The sequence below is a fragment of the Aedes aegypti genome, chromosome 3, assembly GCF_002204515.2.
Source record: "Aedes aegypti strain LVP_AGWG chromosome 3, AaegL5.0 Primary Assembly, whole genome shotgun sequence".
NCBI lineage: Eukaryota > Metazoa > Arthropoda > Insecta > Diptera > Culicidae > Aedes > Aedes aegypti.
In genome coordinates, this window is record NC_035109.1 from 310241096 (window position 1) to 310263660 (window position 22565).

At 37.8% G+C, this 22565-nt stretch overlaps 1 protein-coding gene across 2 annotated transcripts in view; it reads right to left on the reverse strand.

The window, feature by feature from the left end:
* Positions 1-22565, reverse strand: part of LOC5573470 (zinc transporter 10) — a 119205-nt gene continuing 96640 nt past the window's right edge. For both annotated transcript variants that reach the window (XM_021849354.1, XM_021849355.1), the window contains exons 3-6: positions 16109-16763; positions 7778-7909; positions 1045-1223; positions 1-976 (exon numbers count right to left, since the gene is read on the reverse strand). In XM_021849354.1, the coding sequence (XP_021705046.1) occupies positions 500-976; positions 1045-1223; positions 7778-7909; positions 16109-16763 (1443 nt within the window). In that variant the 3' untranslated portion in view covers positions 1-499. The remainder of the gene's footprint in view (positions 977-1044; positions 1224-7777; positions 7910-16108; positions 16764-22565) is intronic.

Genomic DNA, 22565 nt, shown 5'->3' on the forward strand with positions numbered 1-22565 from the left:
TAAATTAGATTAAATAAATTCGTTTATTTTCTTCGTCACTTAAGCTAACTGTAGTTACTAATACTAAGCCTTACTATCGGTACAAATGCACAACAATGTTTTAAAAGCATCTAAAATAAAAACTGGTTTGTCTCGCTGTAGTATAGTAACCCTGCTCCACGGGATTCCATATCTTCCTATAAGATAGATCCCACTCAAATTTTCCTGTATTTCCAAGTTCTTAACGTCCTTTTAGTGAATAAAATACTCACATGGTTCATATAATATCTTACCGCTAGAGAATTTTGTTAGGATTCAAAGCTTTCTTTGTGCGTTTTGACGTAGCACTACGTCTCTGTTTTTTTATTGTAGTGTTTCGTGATAACGAAACATCCCTGTCGAGGAAACAGTTAAAACTTAAACAACTCACTTTGAAACTACAATAAGCGTAACGGATTTTCGACTGTTTCAGCTTCTGCTTCTGACTCGGATCAGTCTCAATGGTTATTTGTACTTCACTCTAGTAGCGTCGCTTGGTGGGGTCTTCGCTGGTGGCGTCGCCCTTCGAACACTCCGCAATAGTGGAGCAGGCTAGGGCCTGAGCTTCGTTTTCGATGGCCAGCGTTGGGCTGATGGTTTGAGTGATTGTGGGAATCTCCTTCGCACTTGTGCCATCTTCCAACTGGTAGTGGGGGTGGACTTCCATCGGAATCTGTTCGATCTTCTCCTTGGAGGCGGAGTTCGATTTGGCGGGAGATTTCTTGCCATCATTCTTGATGATTCTTTCGCAGCAGTGCTTCTGGAGACAAGCCTCCTGGCGACACTGCATAAGGCACGAACTAGTGGAGGTATTGGCGTCGGTGGCATCTTTGGCACTAGGGGACGTTAACAGGGGCAGTTCTGGTAGCTTAGTTTTAAACTCAGGCTGAATGGTGACCTTGCTGATGCCTTGGTCGTGGAAGAAGTTGATCACCATGTCGTTTATTTCCGGGTATACCTGTGACACGAGAAGAGTCGATTAAACAATGACTGTTTAATGGCATTTTAATTAACAATTAGTATTACCTTGTGGTCCTCGAAAATAATGTGAGCCGTAGCGACGTACTTTTCGCCACTGAGCTGCCAGATGTGCAGATCGTGGACGCTCACAACGTGCGGGAACGTCTTCAGCAGCGATTGCTCGAATATTTCGATGTCGATTGTGTTCGGGATGGTTTGCAGGAGAATCATGCCGGATTCTTTCACTGAAAATGAAAGATTAGGGTTTATTTCATATACAAAAAATGTCAATTTTATTTAGGACTTAATCTTTTCATGTAAGTAAGGGCTTAAAGTGTCGAGTTTTAGGGGTTAACCTACTTCACCATAACAGTTCCAACCCATAAGAGTGCCTAATTTTTCCCAAGTATCCAAAGTTATCAGGAATTGTAAGGGCAGAACAAGTTAGCGATTACAATATCTTTTTAATAAAGTAAATTAAATTGAATCTTATTCAATTGAATTAGTAATAAAAAATGTGCGTAATTTAAATTATATGAGTCTAGTACCACCTGGTGGCATACACTTGTCCCACTGAATAACTTTGTCTAAGATGCCATCTGTTTAAATAATCAGCATCCTGAGATGTACGCAAACCAAACTTGCTCACTAGCACCGCCTGGTGGCCAAATTTAAATCTAAACTTCAAAAAAATTCATAGCGCTTAAGGGGTGGGTGGCTGCCCTCATAATGTTACAAAAATTGTAATTAATCCATACCAAATCGTTGCGAGAAAGTGGGTGGGTATCAAAAATGACCATTTCCAGCGTTATAAAATTTTGTGAACGAACCCCTACTGAACAACTTTTCCGAAGACGAGAACATTATACATAGCATATGTTTCCAATGATTTTTACAAAGAGGAAGACGCCATATTGGATGTTGAAATCGAATTTCATAACCGTTTTGAACCATTGTTCAAGTTTGTCCAGGACATGAACCTTCTATGTCTTGAGGTTAATACTTATGACACACTTGTGGTATACGTACCATTGTACAATTATCTTGAAATGGGTTCTATACTTATAATTGTCTTCATTCAAGATAGCCTTGGAATAATTTTCTTGACAACTTGTACCATGGTATATGTATCAGATGTCTGTCCAAGGTATAACCTTCTGTCTGTGTAAAAAAATACGTTGTCTGTACCTTATTTCCAAATTGTGATTAGTAATATAGTAATGTGCGCAATATTTCTAAGGGGTTTTGATTTTTTTTTATATTAAAAAATATAGGAATATTGAAAAGAGGGGTAGTTTAGCGCGGAAAAATGTATCAAAATAGCTATATTGAAAGCTACGGACAGAACAATATGAAAACCTTAGAAAAAATGTTAAACTCGCTGATATATTGGTTTCCTTTTTAATAATTAAAGGTTTTTGTTACATTTTTTTTAAACTATAACCCTTCTTATCACTCCACAAATCCATAAAATAAAATAATTAGGATTATTCTACGACAAGCGTAAGGTGAGAATTGTCGGTCTAGTATTATAATAGCGAGATGATAATTTTCGACTCAAGTGACTCGCTGTGTTAATCAAATGGAGAGTCACTTCACTCGAGTCGAGTATTTTCACCTCGCTATTATAATACGAGACCGACAATTTCAATTTTCATCTCACGCCACTCGTAAAATAAGCTCAAATTATTAAGGCATGAAAAACGAATAAATTTATATTTGAGGTTAAAAAAGCTAGTGACAAAATAATAAGACCAGTACCGCAAAAGCTGAATCATATCACAATATTACCGTAAGGACGCCATTCACTGCTCATTTGCTCTAGACGTAAGATACAACATTTATTTTCGCAGGAAAAAAAGAAAAATGAAAAGTGAAAAATGTATGAGGGTACCAAATAATATCTATGACAATGATACAGGTTTAGGGTGCCATTCACCGTATGAGTTCATATAGGGGAATTGGGGGTAAAATTAACATCCCAAGCAATTTTCATGTTTTATTGCTTATGGAGTTGTCAGATTCTTTCTAAATTGCTCAGAATTGAAGAAGGATGTCTATGCAATGTGCCAAGTTGAGATGGAAATACAATTTTATGAACATTATAAGGCTGACACAAATATTAATTTTCTTTTATGTCACCCCCCCCTCTAAAATCCGAAAATTTTAAAGGAGAGAAAAAAATATTCATCATTTTTTTTTTACATCAGTTAGGTTTTTTGAATTTTTAGAGTAAAAACCAGGTAAAATAATGATCCAGTTGACTATTGGAAAAAGTTTAACAACTATCGTTAAAAATAAAAATTCGAAAAAATAACTTTTTTTTCATTTTTATTTTTATGGCACGTTACTCCTCTCTACTCATAAAGCTTTTGTTTTCGAATGGAAATATTTCATTATCTTGAATTGATATAAATGCATTTCACGTATTGATAGCTTTATATTCGTTTTTTTTAGAGAAACTTAAAAGTAGATGGAGTACCGTATTCCGCTCCTAAATGCTTATCTTTGACAGATACGCGTATTTCGACTACCACTTACAGTCTTCTTCAGTGTCAGTTACTCGTATCTACTAGTAGTAGTCGAAATACGCGTATCTGTCAAATATAAGCATTTAGGAGCGGAATTAAAAGGTATACGGTACACCATCTACTTTTAAGTTTCTCTATTGAGATTCTGCTCAGAGGATTCGAACATTAATTAAAGAGTTCGTTTTTTGTTATTTTTTAACTTTTAACATTTTGTTCCATATTTTCTTGATAATTACATATCAAAATATCACAATGTTGAATGTTGAAGTTGTGTTTCGTTAAAAAAATAAATAAATCATTTTTACAGGGCACATTTTTTATTTCGGCTCATACCATGAAAAATTACCAAATCAATATTTTTTCAAATATTTTAGTCAAAAATTATCTGCTCTTTCAGACAATGAATAAATTTCTAGACTTATTAGCCTCGAAAAACATTCGAAAATGACCGAAAATTGAAAATTATATCATAATTTTGTATTAAAATCGCTGTATCTTCAAAACGGTAAAAGTTAGCCTGATTTTCCCGTAAACCTTTTTTGTTGTAAATTTTGCGTACTTTCATAAAATCGAGTTGAAAACATTTAAAAAGTTTATTATAACTAGTGATCCTTTATAGAGAGATAAGCGGAAGTAAAATGGAATGATTTGGCAACAGACCAGCAGTGCTGATTTCGCTCGGCGTCGAGAATAATATTATAACACGGACATGACTTCCTCATTGCTATAAAGTGTATTTTGTTTCGTTATAGATCTTTGAGCTATATATCAAAACTAATAAACAGCCAAAAAAATAAAAAAAAAACTAAAAATCGCATTGACAAAAATTCAAAAAAAGTAAAACATTTCATTTTTTTGCTTCATGCAAAATTACTTTTACCGAAATAATTTCAAGCGGATTACATTACTCCTCAAGAAAAGTTCAAAACAAACATAACGCATGTTCGTTTGGCTCACACTTTGACAGCTCTCGCTGCTCGATTGGCTCACACTTTGACAGAAATATCAGCTTCCGCGAATCTCTCTTATAAAGGATTTCTAATTATAACCATTTTCAAAAATTCACCTTTTTTAAAAAAATCATAACTTTTTTGTCAATGATTTCTCCATCTTGACCCACTGTGCAAAAGACTTCATTTTTTGTCTACTTTAACATATATAAAAAAAAAATCAAAAATACGATTTTTGAGAAAATTGATTTTCAAGCTTTATTTTCGAAATATTAAAACTTACAACATTTTTTTTACAGTGTATTTGATCGGACAAACCGTTTCTAAGTTAATTTTTTTTGAAAATTATGAAGGAATTTTTTCTTAGGCCCTTCTCAAAAGTAAGGCTAGAGTCAAAATGGCGAACCGATGATGCAAAAAGGCATTTTTGGGCATAAAGAAAGCATGTGCAAAATTTCATCCAAATCAAAAAATATAAAATGAAATTTGGGAAAAAAGTCGTCATTTTCTGTAGAACCGCTCTAATCGTTCTACTTTTGACAGATTTCATTTTCTGCTGCATTCGCTGCTTCAAATCAACTGTTATACAGCACAAAGCAAATAATCTTGGCTTATAGCGCTGAAATTGTTAGGGTATAGCCATCCAAATGGCCGCGGCCAAACGTTTCATCGATTCTGGAAGGTCTTCGAGATCTGTATTGATCATGTACAGTCAGTGACATAAGTTAGTAACCAAATGCTGTTTTTTCATACAAAATGCCCAAGTTTGGGGTGCTGTATCTCAGCTTCTGGTAGTCCGAATTGGCTGAAATTTAGATGAAGAACTACAAATAACTTGAAGTTTTGCCTGTATGGGAATTATTACATTGCAGTCATTTTACATAGAGTTTCAGAGGGTTGTTCAAAGACAAAAGTAAGTAACCTAGATACTTTTTGATTTAATTCGAAAACGATGACGAACTACGAAAACTTCAAGTTTTTTGTAGTTCGTCATCTAAATTTCAGCCAATTCGGACAACCAGAAGCTGAGATACAGCACCCCAAACTTGGAAATTTTGTATGGAAAAACAGCATTTGGTTACTAACTTATGTCACTGACTGTACCAGATTCCGAAAACCATACTCCACTGCACTGTGACGTCACGCATCAATTTTGACAGGTACTGGTCCTGTTGTTTACAGTTTGGACTTAGTACTTTTTTCAAATCATTCTTAATTTCGTGAAAGTTTGCTGCAAGGAGAGGTCAAATCCACTGCAGATACCCACGGATCGTATTATTCTATCTTCCTACCGTGGAAAATCGTCACCATCAGCATGCTGGTGATAGAAATGCGAAAATGAAAAAATGTTAGTCATATGCAGCGCTCTATACCACAGCCCGTTCAATTTCAATGGTGTTCATTTTACCCCCACTGCATGTTCATAGTACCCCCGTTACATGTTCATTTGACCCACGTGTTTGGAACATTGACTCTGGAAAGAAATTTCAATAATATTGTTTCGCTGGAAAGAAAATTTCAATATTATTATTAAAGAGATTTTACGCCCTTGGCTAGTTTATCTCGGGACCAACGGCTTTACTTCCCTTCCGAAGGAAGTCGTCACTATAACGTTTACGTCATAAGTAGAGATGGTCGGGTTTCACATTTTTCAAACCCGAACCCGACTCGTCCTTGACTTATTTTATTTCATAAAACCCGGACCCGACCCGAACCCGAGACTGTAATTGAAAAGCAAACCCGGACCCGACCCGAAACCCGAAAAAGTTTTCTAAGAAAAACCCGAAGAGAACCCGAGTTTGAAAAGATGAGAAATTCATTGTTTCTGATGCATAGGGGAGCTTTTAGGTTGTTACTCTGTTCACCATTCTCACCAAACCCGACCCAAACCCGACAAAACCCGACTTTTTTCAAGCCCGTACCCGACCCGTACCCGATAATTTTGTAGCATTCAAACCCGACCCGAACCCGAACCCGAAAAATTTTAAATTTTCAAACCCGAACCCGACCCGAACCCGTCGGGTTCGGGTTAAGGTCGGGTTTCGGGTTTGAAAACCCGAGACCCGACCATCTCTAGTCATAAGTGACTGTCTTGGGGATGGGACTCGATCCGAGGTCCTCGGTGTGAGAGGCGTGTGTTCAAACCACTACAACAGGCTAGTCCCCAGTATTAGTAGTGCGTGAAGTAGCATCAGAGAAAGCAGCGATAGTTGTAAGAAAATTATAGAAACCATAAGAACATCACGGAGAAAAAAGGCCTTAGTTTGAAACAACCAATTCGTTGGTTGAAATTTAATGTAGAATTTTGGTTGTTTTCAACTGCATTTTTGTTGATGTAAATTCCTAATTTTGATTTAAACATACATCGATTTATAGTTAATGTCAACCTAAGGAATTAGGTTGAGTTCAATAAACTTTTGTTTGTTTTGAACTGATACTTTACATGTTTTAACAAATGTTTATTTTGTTTTTAACAAAGTGCGGATTACTTTGTTTGCTCCATACCAACGCAGTTCGATTCATTCATGTATTTGGTGATTGAACAAACCTTACCAATTATTTTCAATATGGACGTGAAATCAGGTAATGTTAAACTATAATAGACTGCTTTTTGTTTTAGTTGCTTGAATTAATAATTTTAAATTAGGATTCTAGATTCAAACTACGCACGAATTACCAGGATTCAAGTGTGATATAGGACCCTGTCAATAAAGCAACACGATTTGAACCACCATTAAAAAGATTCCTGCATTTTAAACGAGATGAAGAAAGGTATTTATGCATAAAGTATTCAAGATTTAATGCGGAGACATTCTAACTCATGTTTTTTTTTTCACAGAAACACATTGTGATGGCTTTACCATTCGATGTTTAAGTGCAAAAATGCAGGATCCTTGTACGCAAATCAAAAAGTCTGGCGGTAATGATAAAGGAAGCATCCACGCAGGATATAGCTGTGAATGTGGATCAATTTTATTATATACTTGCACAAATTTGAAAAGTAAATAAAAAATACAAAATTTAAAGTTTCAACAAAATGCATTATCATAAAAAATATGAAGCAAAAACAGTAGATCTACCAGCAAACAATGCTTTGTTTATTTCAAACAAGAAATTTGTTTGCAACAAACTCAATATTGGTAATTTCAAACTATTTTTTAATGTTTAAAACAACCTTAAACAAAAACAACCTTTGAATCAAAATTTATATGGTTCATTTCTTCTGATACTAACGGTAAATGAAATACAGTGCCTCTTTTTCCTTAGAAGTTTTTTCTTCTCTGTTAATAAAGTTCATATACATGGAATCATACTTACTGTAGGGATAGCTGAGCACCATCAGCACTACGCAAGACATTATCGAGCACAGCGGATCGACAAACTTGGACGTATCCTCATCCTCGTTGGTGTAGTGCACAATCATCGAGCACACAATGACGAAGATCGTACCTGCGGAGAAGATAGACGACAATTAGCCACCAATTTGCTGAATGAATTGAGTCATGACATGGTCACTCGCTTGCGTGTTGGTTAGGGCGCTTAGAAGAAAAAATCAAGGTCCGAAAAATCATGTTGCTTAGCCCTAGAATATGCTTATCTATAGCATTTTTAAAGAACAAATTAACAATCTAAAAAAATTTCTAGAGGTTCCGCCAGATCGATTCATAATAAATAGCTATTTATTTAATGAAAATTGTGCCAATCTTTTCAAAATATTTTTCTTATATTTTTTTATGAGCATTATTGGATATTCGTGAGACGGAAATCAATTTGAGAGGAACCATATGGCATGGTAAGTTCTGAACTGGTGGTGACTCCAAATCACGATACACAAATCGGGAAAACACGGGAATTTGAATTGATCGGAAAAAAGACGGGAAAACCCGGGAATTCGAGATGGTCACCGGGAAAATTATTTTGAACGAACATCTTCAAGCTCTAAATCTACAAACCAAAATTAAGTTGTAGGAAGCTGATATGGCTGATCATATTGCCATCAAGCATCTGTAATCTTGGACAAATAACTTTTAAATTTTCTTGTAGAAAAAGTCTAGTTTGCTACACTCAAGTTTAGATTCTGACGAAATTGTTCATTTGCTGGATACAATTTGCACACTCACTAACATCAGCAGGCGTATGGTTTAAAAGCTATTTATGACGTTTCAAAATAATTCAAAGCAGTCAAATTGACTGCATGAAAACTTCTTTCTGGTTATGTTAATTTGAAAACAACCAAAATTGATGTAAAAAAGTCTTCACCGTATTGCCAGCAACGCCTCACCAGCAGACTTCATTTTACATGGTCATTGAAAGTACGAACGGCAACCAATAGCCGGCCGCCGTAAAGCTCATTGGAATTTTTTCCTTTGAGAAGCTACTGTTTGCTGGATCGAAATGATAAAATCATCAAGATCATCTCCAGAATCAGATCTGTTTCCCGCAGATTTGATCAAATCACCTATCGATTATCAATTCGGCATTCTTCCTAACGGAAGAAGTTTCAGCAACTTGATCATCGTCGTTGTCTAACGGTTCACATAAGTGTAAGGAAGTAATGAACTGTAAACTGACCTCTGGTTAGACAAAGATCATCGATGAATGAAATCTTGTTTTGAACGATTGAAGAAGAAACAACCTTAAATCGATAAAAATGTTTAAAATACTGAGTTTTTCAAGTTTCATGATCGACATTTGCACGACTGCAAGATTATGTTAGTTCTTACGTACTGAACCAAAACGCATCATGTTCAAATCATATCCATTACGTTGAAGGTCGATAAAATTGGAATGTTTATGAAGAGACGCAAAACTCAACACACTGTATCGAATCAGGCTAACCTAAAATGCGTGGAAGTTCTTTTCCTACTTAAATCTAGCGCTCATATCAACAGTTATGAAAAATGCTTCCGATCTCCATCGAATCCTGAGAATATTTATCACTTACAACAGCTATGCTATATATACAACTGGAAGCATTCGCAATAGAAGGTATAGGAAAGTCTAGTACAGTTATGCTTGTGAGTCGTCCAGTGTTTACAAAAGAATGAAATCTATTTTTAAGTTTCAGCATTTTACGATACAGTGTTCTGATCATATGGTCCAATGAGTGCTTTAAGTTCAAGACACAAAATATCTCGCATGGCTATGCTTGTACAGTTTGGTAGTACACCAAGTAAGGATCATTGCGTGATCATATGAAGATTTTTCGAAGCAAGGGAAATTCATATTTTTTAAACATTTTATTGTTTTAAATCATAGATTCAGCCTATGCTGCCAATATCTTTCAAGGATACGCAGTTATTCTTAACGTGGATATGATGAAAATTTAATACAAAATAGGTTTTATATTAAAACAGAATCAGACGAAGAATTTCAGAAACTACGAGAAGAATTGATTGCCGAATAGTGGAAACAAGGATCACAGAAATTTGGGTCCGAGGTCAGGTACCCTAGCTTATAAAACATTCTGTTATTCGAAGATATTAAGATTGTATTTTCTAGAAACTTTAGGTATGAAACTTTGCAATCTTCCGCCAGAAAGATACAGTAAGTATCCAGAGCCTTACTGTCATCGGCGTACGATTATTTCTTATTGTTACGGAAAGTATATATTGATTTTTCTAGTACTGAGAATGTTTTTTCAATATGCTAGTGACAAACCACTGAATGTATACGGTTCTAGCAGAAAAAAAAATCAAGGTTATTCTATGAACTCACTTCCATCAGATTAACTTTAATCGTGTCATATCACGTAAGCTGAGATCAGCACGTCTCGCCTCAAATTTGATTGTATTTGAAGATCGTTCGGGGCTAACGGAGTTCATCTAATGAACAAAATCCAGTCAATTTTGTGTTTCAACACAGCCTTATAAACCAGTGCTATAGATGTTGTTGCTCACAATATCGATGCACGATGTATGATATCAGAATATACTACAATAGTTCTAAATAATGGACGCAGTAGTTTCAACCCCCAACAAAAAAATGATATCAGAAAATAAATTTTGCTGTGGACAAGTCGGAAATAACGTATAAAAATTACTATAACTGCAGAAACAGTCGAAGAACTAAAAACTGCAGTATGTTTAGTACCTTGTACTGTAGATTATTAGGCTCCAGTATTCAAATATAATAAAATTGTTCTTCGTAGAAAGCTACCAAATTCGAATGGTGAGTTGAATTAGACATCTAAATTAAAAAAAATGTCAGTATTTGTTTAAAATACTACTAGAATATTGTTGTATACTATGACACAACAACATAAGGATAAAAAAACAGACCAGGATGGTGAAAACAAACTAACACGAAACAATGAGCACCAAAATAGACAGCAGAAAATATAACCATTAGAGCACAATTTGAAATGGCATATAATTCAAATTTCGTATCATCTTTGGTGTTGAAATTCGATGAGCGTTGTTCAACGACAATATTCAATGAAATCCATATTGAACGACTGACTTCGTTATGTGAATCGCTAATGAATACCGATATGAACAGCATTCCTTATAACGCAGAACGCTCCACAGTTTTAACCGTTCGAAGGGAATAGCAAGCAGACATACACTTACCAGAAAATTTTGGAGCATCGCTGATCATAATCAGATAAATATACGGCTGAGAAGTAGAATTTCTAGATTTAAAGCTGGAGAAGATCTGTTGGAAACTTCAACGGAATGGTTTCTGAACAGGATGCATGATGAAACGTCATCGGATGTTTAGACTGTATGAATAGTATATTTAGTTTCACAAACAAGCAATCTGATGAAAAAGCCGTTACCAATTTGTGTCAGTACATCAGTATTATAAAGCTTGAAGTGATTACAATGACTGTTAGGAATGGTACCAATTACAGTACCGTTGGTGCAGTAGAATATCAAAATTTATCAAAGCGGGAATCGAAGAAAAGATGCAGATATCGTTGAAGATTTGAATAAGGTGTAATATCTAACAAATAGCCATTCTGTTATTCAAAACGTTTGAAATTGTACGTCCTACAAAGTTTAAATGTAAAGTATTGCAATCTAATGTTGCGGAACCACGTTCTGCGGAGCTTATTTTTGTGGCTACTATGCTTGGAAATTAGACAATTTAGTTTTCGAATTGAACTCTTGAAAATAAGCCATGAGAGACCTTCAATTCGATGCCGATGTAACAAATTTCACATCACATTGTTATCAGCCCTCGGCGAGTTTACCTCTGGATATTTGATTTTTGGGTATATCCTTCAGCCGTTTAAAGTGAAAATGGCACATTGGAAGACTAAATTTGTAGTTGAACCGAACTTTCAAATTGACAATCTCAACTGACTTTGTGTAATATTTGGATAAATTTGGAATACATTTTGCTAAGAATTATAATAAAAACATAGAATGAATAATATCTGAAATAAGCGTATTTCTTACATTTCTAATAATAAGAGAATTCAAACACTGAATTAGAATTAAAAAGGAGTAGGAAAAGAGAGTAATGTAAGGAAGTAATGAACTGTAATTGAATTGATAAGTAGGCTTAGAGATATAAGAAATAAGCAAGCTGAGAAAAATAAGAAACAAACAGACTGTCAGTTATTGGTTTAATCTTGGCTCGCAAAGACGTTGAATTACTACAACAAGTACTTCACGTTGAGGAACGAACATAACCCGTCACCACAAATCTTCCAACTGGTGGGGAACGTGCCTTTGGGCGGGCCTTCTGAACTCGTCATCTAGAGATATAAATTCTGAACTGGGCACCACAGCATTCTTTCGGTGGCGTTTCTGGCAATGTTCGGATTGCATTCCTGGACCGAATGAATTAAGTTTACCGGTGGATAAGTCAATTACGTTAGTGCTTATTCATAACGCACTAACAGTGGAAAAGGTCGTTTGGATGTTACTACAACTCATACAAAATTTGTAAAACATTCATACAAAAAGCATTACATGGAGGTACGTGGGTGTCATTTTTGGCACACAAAATCAAAACAAAGACGATAAAAGTTAATATCGTAGCATGCTATCATGCTGATGTGTGAGGTGTGCAAATGTTCACTGTGCAAACATTTTCTGCACAGTAGTCTAATAAGGTGCAAAATGCTCAATATTTTGTTTTTTTTTCTCTTACTATCAGGGCTTAATTTATTTTTCTATTTTTTTTTGACTCAAAGTTTTAAATCAGAATTTAAATTTAATTATTTTCTTTAGTTACTTTAGTTTAGTGCGGCTTTGTTTCATCCTCACCTTAAACTTATTCGCTTTAGTGGACTCTTCATTTTTAAGCTAAAGGCCGGTTTGCTACTGACAAGAAAAGGAATCGCCTATCTCGATGCGTGGAAAATTTCTCCCAAGAAATGGTCAAGAAAATCACTTTTTTCTGATCGCAGTACGCAGTTGAGAAGAAATGTCACTTCAAAGGGGGCTCTCTGTAGGAAATTTCTTGACCCTTTCAGTCAAGGAATTTCTTTGCTTTTCTTGAGCAAAACAGCATACTTAGCTTAAGTATGCTTTTTCGCTCAAGAAATGTAAAGATATTCCTTGACTGCATGGGCCAAGAAACTTCCTAAAGAGAGCTTCATTCGAAATGACATTTCTTCTCAACTGCGTACTGCGATCAAAGAAAAGTGATTTTCTTGATCATTTCTCGGAAGAAATTCCCCACGCATCGAAATAGGCGATTACTTTTCTTGTCAGCAGCAAACCATGAAGAAAAAAAAGTAAGGTTGGAAATTGAAATACTTAGGGTTATAGGATGCACAAGAGGGGCATATCTAGGTATGTAAATGGAAATGGAATGGTGTTTGTATGTCACGAGTAGGCTTGAGAACGGGACGTCCTATTTGAACAATTCTTTCACTTTTGTTTTTCTCAAGGGCTCGTGTTTGAGTGGAACAATATATTTGGGAAATCCTTCAAGAAAGCAAATTTGACATTGACTTCGGGATTTTTTCCTCTACGGCCTACTGGGCAATACAACGTTTGTCGGGACAGCTAGTTTTTGAAGTAAATCAAAAGTGCCAAGAGCAGAAGCGAAGGGGTGTAAGTTTCTTTTACGTCAACGTTCTCTATTCCGGACAACTCGAAACCGTACTGTTTTCGGACAAAATCATCCTCTAGAGAAATGTTTTAACTTTTTAAATGAAGTGGATGTCTTTGATTTTAATATTTGTAGAAATCGTTTTAAGAATATTGTTAGACAAATCTATTAGTATTTTAAAGGATATTCAGTCTGTACAGCGAAGCTGAAGACGGTGTCCATAAATAAAAAGTGACAGAATTCTACTTTTGAGAAAACGACTTATTTCAACTATTTGTCATTCCTTACTAATTGTATGACAACCAAAAACATACAAGCCAATCTTCTACGAATATTTTTTTTTATTGGACGGAAAAATCACCCTAAAAATACCGTTGAAAATCTTGAAGTATAGTTTTAGGTGTATTCAATTGAAAAACCGATCAAAGAAGGGTCACATTGTAACAACATTCGGGCCCCTCAATTAAAAACCGTGAAAGTTTTAAAAATTCTACCGGGAAATCCGGGAAAAGCGGGAATTTCAAAATAGATATTTTCTCTGAAAAAAAATCATCCGAATCGGTTGAGTTGTCTCAAAAAAATCTAAAAATTAAAATGTGACGTGTTTTGAAGTTTTCGAGTTTTTTTTCGGCCGGGGTGGTACCAGAAACACACCCAAAAACGGTAACACCAAATTGTAGCATTTTTTTTTACTTCAGACTCTCATCAAAGTATTGTTTCGTAAAGCGAATAATCAAACAGATGAGTAGCCTGAGATATTTATGGTTATATCACCCTGGTTGATCAGGTTCGTTTCAATCTTCTTAATCATTCTAATGATGCAGTTTGATTTTTGCTTTTCCCTACGGGTAATTTGCATTTTTCAAGGAGTTCTTCCAGAAATTTCTCAGGGTATTATATCGAATATATTGCTTTGTGTGCAGAATGCATTTACATAGATCGTTTGACTCTGTGTAGACCGCGGAATATGAAGGCTTCTGCTTTATTAATCATGCCATCCGAACATAGTCAACGCACGTGGTAACTTTGACAGATATTCAAATATCACATAAGTAGGCGGCGACCAACATCGCACCATAGAAACAGTGCCTCTTCGTTTCAGACTTGACAGTGTGCACACGAGTAAGCAACATTATTGCTTGAAGTTAATCATTGGTCCTAGTTGATCCCTTTTCCAAAGATGCAGAAATGCACATTGGCGATCCTGCCAGGTTTGCCTTAAAGGCAATAAAATAACATCCTGGAACTGTTACTCACAGTGATGTTCCTAGTGAAATTCTTGAAAAATTCTATGAATAATTCCTACCGAAATCTTTCGATAATCTTAGCAGTTTCTGAAAGATTGAAGTATTGCTGACAACTCGATGAAGAAATTCAAGGTATTCTGAGGAACGTTTTCTGGAATACATCACTACAGGTGAATTCAGGCGCACAATTTCTTCGAAAAGAAGAAATATTCTTCCATAACTTACCAGCACGAAAATTATCATTTCTTCGAAGGGAATACGCGCCGAAATTCGCCTACTGGAGTGCAAATTGATGAAATCCTTGGAGAATCGAAAGAAAAAATATATACAGAAGTCCCACGAGGAATTCCTCGGGAATATGTGGAACTATCTCTCATCACATTTTTTGACGTCTTCGATGAATCCCTGTATGAATTCCTTTTAAGATTACTTGGCAGATCCTTTTAAGTTCCATAGAAGATTTTTGACGGGTTGCTCTCAAAGTATCGACTGTGTTGATATAATCGTTGAATGATCTCTGGAGAGAACTTGGGCGGAAGTTCAAATATTTGGTGAAGTCCAATAATTCTTCAAGAAGAATTCAATTAGGATGCAATTATGAACGCTGAAGACAATTTTCGATAAATTCAAACATAAGCAACGCAAAATTCTTTGAGTGATTTATTTTAAATAAATGAATGGTGTAAATGCTGTTTTTTTTTAAACTAGTTGGTTTTATTTTTTTCGTCGACCAAAGGAGAAGGGAACGGCCAACTCCTATGCCTCCCCGTGACTACGCTCATGAGTTGTTTTGGTTCATATACGGCAACAGATATTTGCTAGAGTTTGCTTAGAGTTTTTCAAAATTTGATACTTATTATGCGCCTGTATCAGTGTATTCATGGCAAAATTCTAGAAAAATAGAAAAAAAAGTTTCTAATTTACTCAAACGACAATATGTATCTCAGACCCGTGACAATATTTTTTCGATCATCTTTGAAAATGTTCGTAATAAATTGTATTATCGGAGAGGAATTTCAAGTATTAGAATAAAAAATCGTGCATATATTTTAGATTCAATATTTTACAAAAAATAACCCGAAAATAGATATTTATAAGTTTAAAAAGTTTTATAGATTGACAAAATAGAACAATTGAATATTTTCAAAAACTAATACTGCACTATTACTCCATACTCGAACAAAAAATGCAATATATGACAATTTTCATCGAAAATTGTCATTATTTTATAAATCAATGTGGCGGAAACATCGAACGATTTTTTAGAAAGTTGATTTGTTCTACAAAAATGCTACAAATAAGCATTTCATTCATTCAAGGGTTGAGCACCATGACTTTGTGGACATTGATTTTTTTCTGGGACACCCTAGTGTGGCTAAATACTTACTACAGATATCTCGCATCAGTTCTCGCACGCTCTGTCGCTTTGGAGAACCAGCAGCTGCAGCAGCCACGTGTCGTCGTGACCCCGACAGCCGACGCTCGCCCTTCCGGATGCCGTCTCCGGTGACGACCCGATCCAGTATCACCGTTCCGCTGGAAGTGATGTACAGGAAGCTTCCCTGGTGGTACGTGTAGCCCCCGATGAGCAAATAGCAGAACCCATTCAGGATGAGTCCCATGGCACCGAGTATGAGAACCGGAATGGGATAGTGCATCGCGTCCTGGTGGTGGATGTGGGACAAGGTTTGCAGCGCTTCCACCACGGCTGAGAAGCAGAACGAAGCCAGAAAGATGCACACCACCAGCATGGTCAGGACATCGATTCGGGTCCAGCCGAATGTGTTCTTCAAACTGTTTTCACGCTGTTGGCGCACTTTGGCCTTGACTTTCTGTTTGACACTGGTGGCCTCATCTTCCGGTGAGGTTGGTTTGTCAACTTCTTGTAAATCAGCACTGCACGATATGGACGAAGCACTGTCTCCATTCGGTGGCACTGGTATCTCGATGAAGCGGTCCTCGCTGGCAGATGCATCGATGGAGTTACGAGAAGCGGACAGTTGCTTCCGGTTGCATGGTTCTGCCGTTTTCTGTTTGCTGTGCTGCGAATTGATAGAAAAGAGAAAAGCGCTGCAGTTAATTAAAAACGAAAAGTTAAACTTTGCATTTGCAATTGAAGATAGTTAATACAACACGGCAACACTATCATCTTAATTTGATAAACCTTGGACGGCCCTTATGTTCTCTAAATTAAAGTCTGCCTATGACAGAATCAAATGATATGACCCGGGAAACAACTTTTGCTCTATATCTATAGATAGGTCCCGATCTACGGTCACCAAGACTTCATTACCATCGTAAAGTGCGCGCGCGATTCACTGACTGATGGCTATAATGGTGCTAATTACAGTCATCCATCAAATTGTGCATATCATTATCTTGCCAGGCATTTATTATTTCCTATTATTGCTTCCATTCCACGACTCCTGTGTGCACGAATCGGCAGCCAGAGATAATCTTTCGCGGAATCTTGGAATCTGCTGGGTAGACAATCTTCTAAAAAAAGGCTTATTTAAGGTAAATATAAAATAGAGCCATTACCAATTTTTCAAGAGCATTTAGAGAACCAAAAAACAATTCAGAGAAGGAAAGAATTCTTGCTTATGTGACTTAAATCGAGCTGACCGGAAATTTCAAGCAATTTGTTATTCCACTATCATATCGAACAATACGTGTCGCATTCATCACATCGACGTCCACGATCATTTCATTTGGGACCAACTGAAGGTAGTTAGTTTCCAAAGAATAGGATGATTGTTGTTTACTCATACCGGATCGGGAAGCGCCTTATTACCAATGAGTAAGTGACACGATACTGTCCGACCGGCTGCTGTCGCTGAATACCGACGGATCAAGCGGATAGACACTAATAATGGCAGTCGATGGCCATTACCGCGAGGGGCCATAATGTTAGTCAATGGCCTTTGTGACAATCAATTTCGCTTTCAATGGCGCACGAATTGCACTTGATGTGGGTGATTGGACTGATTCCCATTGGGGGATGTATTAGCTGAGTGAAGTGTACGTTGTGGGAGGATTGGTATAGTTCTTTATAGCTACAGGTAACTACAGATCGTTGGATTAGCGTAAATGCGAACAGTCTTCGTATATGATTGTGATCATATTCTTGAGAGAGTGTTAATAAAATACGTGTGGTTAGGCTGTAGTCTGAAGAACGAATGAAAATTTATTTGCTTGTTTGTACAACTAAACAATCGTTGCTAGGGTAGGTATGGCTATAATGAGCCGGTCGTAGGTTACTACAATTTACTCACATCTCAATACTCCCCCTTAACCTACGATCCCAAGCATTTTCTTGAAATGTTCATGATTCTGCTTGGTTAGAGGTTTTGTAAATCCGTCTGCCGGTTGCTGCTTCGTGGAAACGTAGTCCAGGATAACATTTCCTCGGTTGAGCGTCTCCCGTACAAAATGGTAACGAATATCAATGTGCTTCGTCCTCGGATTGAAACCTTGATTTTTGGCCACGTAGATCGTCGACTGGTTATCGCACATGATCGGGATCACTTGCTGTTCGTCGAATTGCTTGATTAATTGCTGCCACCAGAGAGCTTCTTGGGTTGTTCTTGATAGCGCAATATATTCGGCTTCACACGTCGATAAAGCCACAACGTCCTGCCGCTTGGAGTTCCAGGATACCACTCCTCCTATCTTGGTAAAAACGTACCCCGTTGTAGATTTTCGCTCATCTGCATCTCCTCCCCAATCCGAATCGGAATATGCCGTTAGAGTAGGATTGTCGATTTTTGAAAATTGTAAACGGTGGTTCAGCGTGCCTTTTAGATATCGCAATATACGTTTTACTGCTTCCCAATAACGACGTCCAGGGTTGTTACTGAACTTGCTGACCATGTTCACGGCAAACGCTATATCCGGCCTTGTTGCGCACCCAGAGTACCGTTTTGACTCATATTCCGAACACTTAAGGCCAATAGTGACTTCAAATGCATCTGATTGGCATAAATTGGCAGATATTCGTGTAAATTTTAAAACCGATAATAATGTTGATTCAATTAGTTTTAATATTGTTTTTACTTCAAAGTGTGGAAGTGTGGAATGATTCAAATGCCGAACACTGTGTTTATTCTGTCTCATATTCCGAACACCTTGATTCAAATTCCGAACAGCACGAATAAATCGTATTCAAATGAATAATTTCGCAAATAAATTTATTTGAGCTTGTTCTTCTGGTCTGAAACTAGAGAATCATCACTACTCCCGCGGTATAAATTATATTGGGGACGTTAAAATTGAATTGCAATTGACTTCCGTTTCCTTGTTGTTTGGTGACATATTTCAGCGAAACATTTCAACCAAATCGCCATACAAAAACCGAGTGTTCGGAATATGAGTCTGTTCGGAATTTGAGACAAAACGGTACATTAAGCAGATTGTGTTCCACTGCGACTGCCATGAGATATCTGATCGTCGAATAACGCACCACAGCAGCATAGACCTTGTCATAATCGACACCATAACGTTGGGAGCAGCCTTTGATGACTAGCCGTGCCTTAAATCGATCCACTTCTCCGTTGGGGCCGTACTATTTTTTAAACACCCACTTATTGCGAATCGCCTTCTTGCCCTTCGGTAAGTCCGGCAGTTCCCAGGTATCGTTTTCATTCAGAGCATCCAACTCTTCTCGCATGGCCTTCATCCACCGATCTCGATCTGGTCGCTGTACAACCTCCGCATAGTTCGTAGGATCATCAGCTGAACCAGTTCGCTCCGGATCAGCATTCACCGGGCTGAGTTCTGTAAAATCGTCGGGAACAGTAACCGAACTAAAGTACACAAAATCTTAATACTTGCCTGTGGGTTGGCGCTCCCGACCGCTGCGCCTCTTTCCATGCTGCTCTTCAGCGGATCTTTCAAGTTGCGGTGGGAGCGCGACGGCAAGCTCACTCTCGGACGTCACGTTGAAGTTACGACCAGAAACTGCTACGTTGTTGGTTTCTTGAACTTCAGTATCAAAATTCTCCTCAACGTCCAGCCAGGAATGCAACTCCATGAATTCGACTGGTTGATCTGGTCCTTCTGTTGATGACGTCATTGACGGCCGCCCTTCGTTGATGAACACTATGTCTCGACTAACGGTCACTTCATTTGTTGATGGGAGGTAGACACGAAAAACTTTTGAACCTTCATCGTATCCTACAAAGATGCCTTCTACGGACTTCGGGTCGAATTTCTTCCGTTTCTGCTTTGGAGAATGAACCATAACTCGGGATATAAAAACTCGTAGGTGCTTCAGATTTGGCTTCTTCTGCGACCAGGCTTCTTCTGGGGTTTTGGCTTCCAACGCTCGAGTGTAACTCCTGTTCACCAAGTACGCCGCGGTAGATACGGCCTCCGCCCAAAACTTCTTCGGCAGCCTAGCGTTGTTTAACATGGATATGCTTTTTCGACCAGCGTACGGTTCATACGCTCCGCTGTGCCGTTCTGTTCCGGAGTGTAAGGGCATGTTGTTTGATGAACCACTCCATCCTGCTGCATGGATTTCTTCAACGACGAGTTGACATATTCTACCCTATTATCGGTTCGGAGAATCTTGAGCTTTCGTCCTGTTTGTCGCTCAACCAGTGCCTTGAACTGTTCATAAACCTCCTTCACTTGAGTCTTGGATCCAACGAAATATAGGAACACGAAAGTAAAAACACCATCATCAACAAATGTTACAAAATACCGGCTTCCACCAATCGATGGGACCTCGATCGGACCGCACACGTCGGAGTGTACAAGATCCAAAACATCTGTCGCTCTGGAAGTACTGGAATGGAAAGAATTTCTACTCTGTTTACCTTGAGCACAAGAGATGCAATCGGGCATGTCCGTCATCTGCAACACCAGTCCATTCACCAGCGAGGTCGTTTTTCCCATGAACTGCCTGCTCAGATGGCCTAGTCATCGATGCCACAACTCGACCTCGGATATCACGCGCGCTTTCTGAATTCTCTTCGTGGGCAGCTTGTACATTCCGTCCTCTTGAATTCCAGAAACAACTATGTTGCCATTTTCATCACGTACCTCGCAGCCATCGTTCTTGAAAAGCACCGTCATATTCTTCTCTCAGATCTTACTGATGGACAAAAGATTGGTTGACAACTCCGGCACCATCAAGACTTCCTTGACTTCAATCGGACCTTCATCCAGCTCCAGATTAACTGTCTCTTTCGCTACAGATTTGATTCGCTGGCTACCCGCAGTGTTGATCGGATGTATCCAATCAATTTGCTTGACAAATCCTTCTTGAGTCCGCGTCGTATGGGATGTCGCTCCGGAATCGAAAAACCAGCAATCTTCACTTCCGTTTCCAACCGCCAGTGTAGTACAAAGAGCCTTGCCTTTTGGCTTGAACGACATCGACTTCTGGGGACAACTCACCAAAAAATGGCCCGGCTTGTTACAATTGAAGCAAACTTCTTTCTTTTTATCTGCCTTCGGATGCCTTGATTTCGGTTTCGTATAAAGAGCTCCTTCTTCGGTACTTGAAGCATTCAACGGCCACTTCACGTCTTGAATAAGTTTGGTTTTCACCACGTCAGCTGTGAGCTCAATTCCGGAATATCCACGTAATCCTCGACAGATTCACATTCTTCGAGCCACGTCCCTTCGCGTATGAGGATCATCTTCATTGCAAAGGACCAGGAGGCGTAATTCTGGCGTCCTTTCAATTTCTCCACGGCCGGTAGACTAACTGCGTTTCCAAACGATCGCACCGGCGCAGCTGGCCACACACCAACACCACTGGTCGAGGCGCCATCTCCTTCGCCGATTCCTCTCGATCCGCCACCAGTACTCCTACCGCCTTGAGAACTTGAATCGCCCCTCGGAAGAACTATGTTGGGCACACCAGAAAAACTTCCTTTTGATTTACTATTCTTCAGCTATGGCCTACGCTCTGGGCCCATAATTTCTTGAGAGAGTGTTAATAAAATACGTGTGGTTAGGCTGTAGTCTGAAGAACGAATGAAAATTTGTTTGCTTGTTTGTTTGTGGAAGTGCAGAGAACTCCACCGGCTTCCTCAAAGATAGTATAACGTAAATATTTATAACCCCAATTGACCTGTATTCGGACGCAGCCGCACCGGTATTGCTTAGTACAAGGAATGAGAATTCCATTACTTACACACTGAGAATGCGGTGACTAATTCTAAGTAGCATCCGTTGGTTCCTTGTGCAAGCATTGCTCTTGTAATAACGGAGAAGCAACAATGCACAGTGGTCCAGGAATCAGTTTTACGCGGAAAGAGGCATTTTGAGCTTTAGAATGAAACATTAGACAAAAACGGTCTTCTACAAAGTTGTTTGTATTAGTTAGGCCCTTTGGTGTTATTGAAAATTAGGGTGGACCATATTTTCATAGAAATTGTGTAACTAACTTTCTTATTTGTAGAAATTATATTATACATGCTTTAACAAAGTTGTAGACCATTCAATTTCAAGTAACTTTGCCAAAAAAGTTTTTTTGTATCTCTTAAATTGACCGATTTAGAGCTTTTTTCCTACGGCGACATAGGGTGGTCCGATCAAAACTTTTCTGGCTCTAGAGTTTTCAATTCAAATTTCTCATCAAAGTAGTCTATGAAACACGCTATCTCCTTCCGTTTGGGATTTATTTTTGTTTTTCTCTCAAAAACATACCTACTTTGATTGTGAATATCTCTGATTAGGGCAAACATACAAAATATCTTTTGACGGTATTCAAAAGACAAAATAAAATTGTATATTATATCAAAAAATTACAGATGTGTTATTTTTGTAACTCCAATAAAATGCCCTGTAAAACAAAGGATTTTAAGCAGATAAACTTCAATAACTTT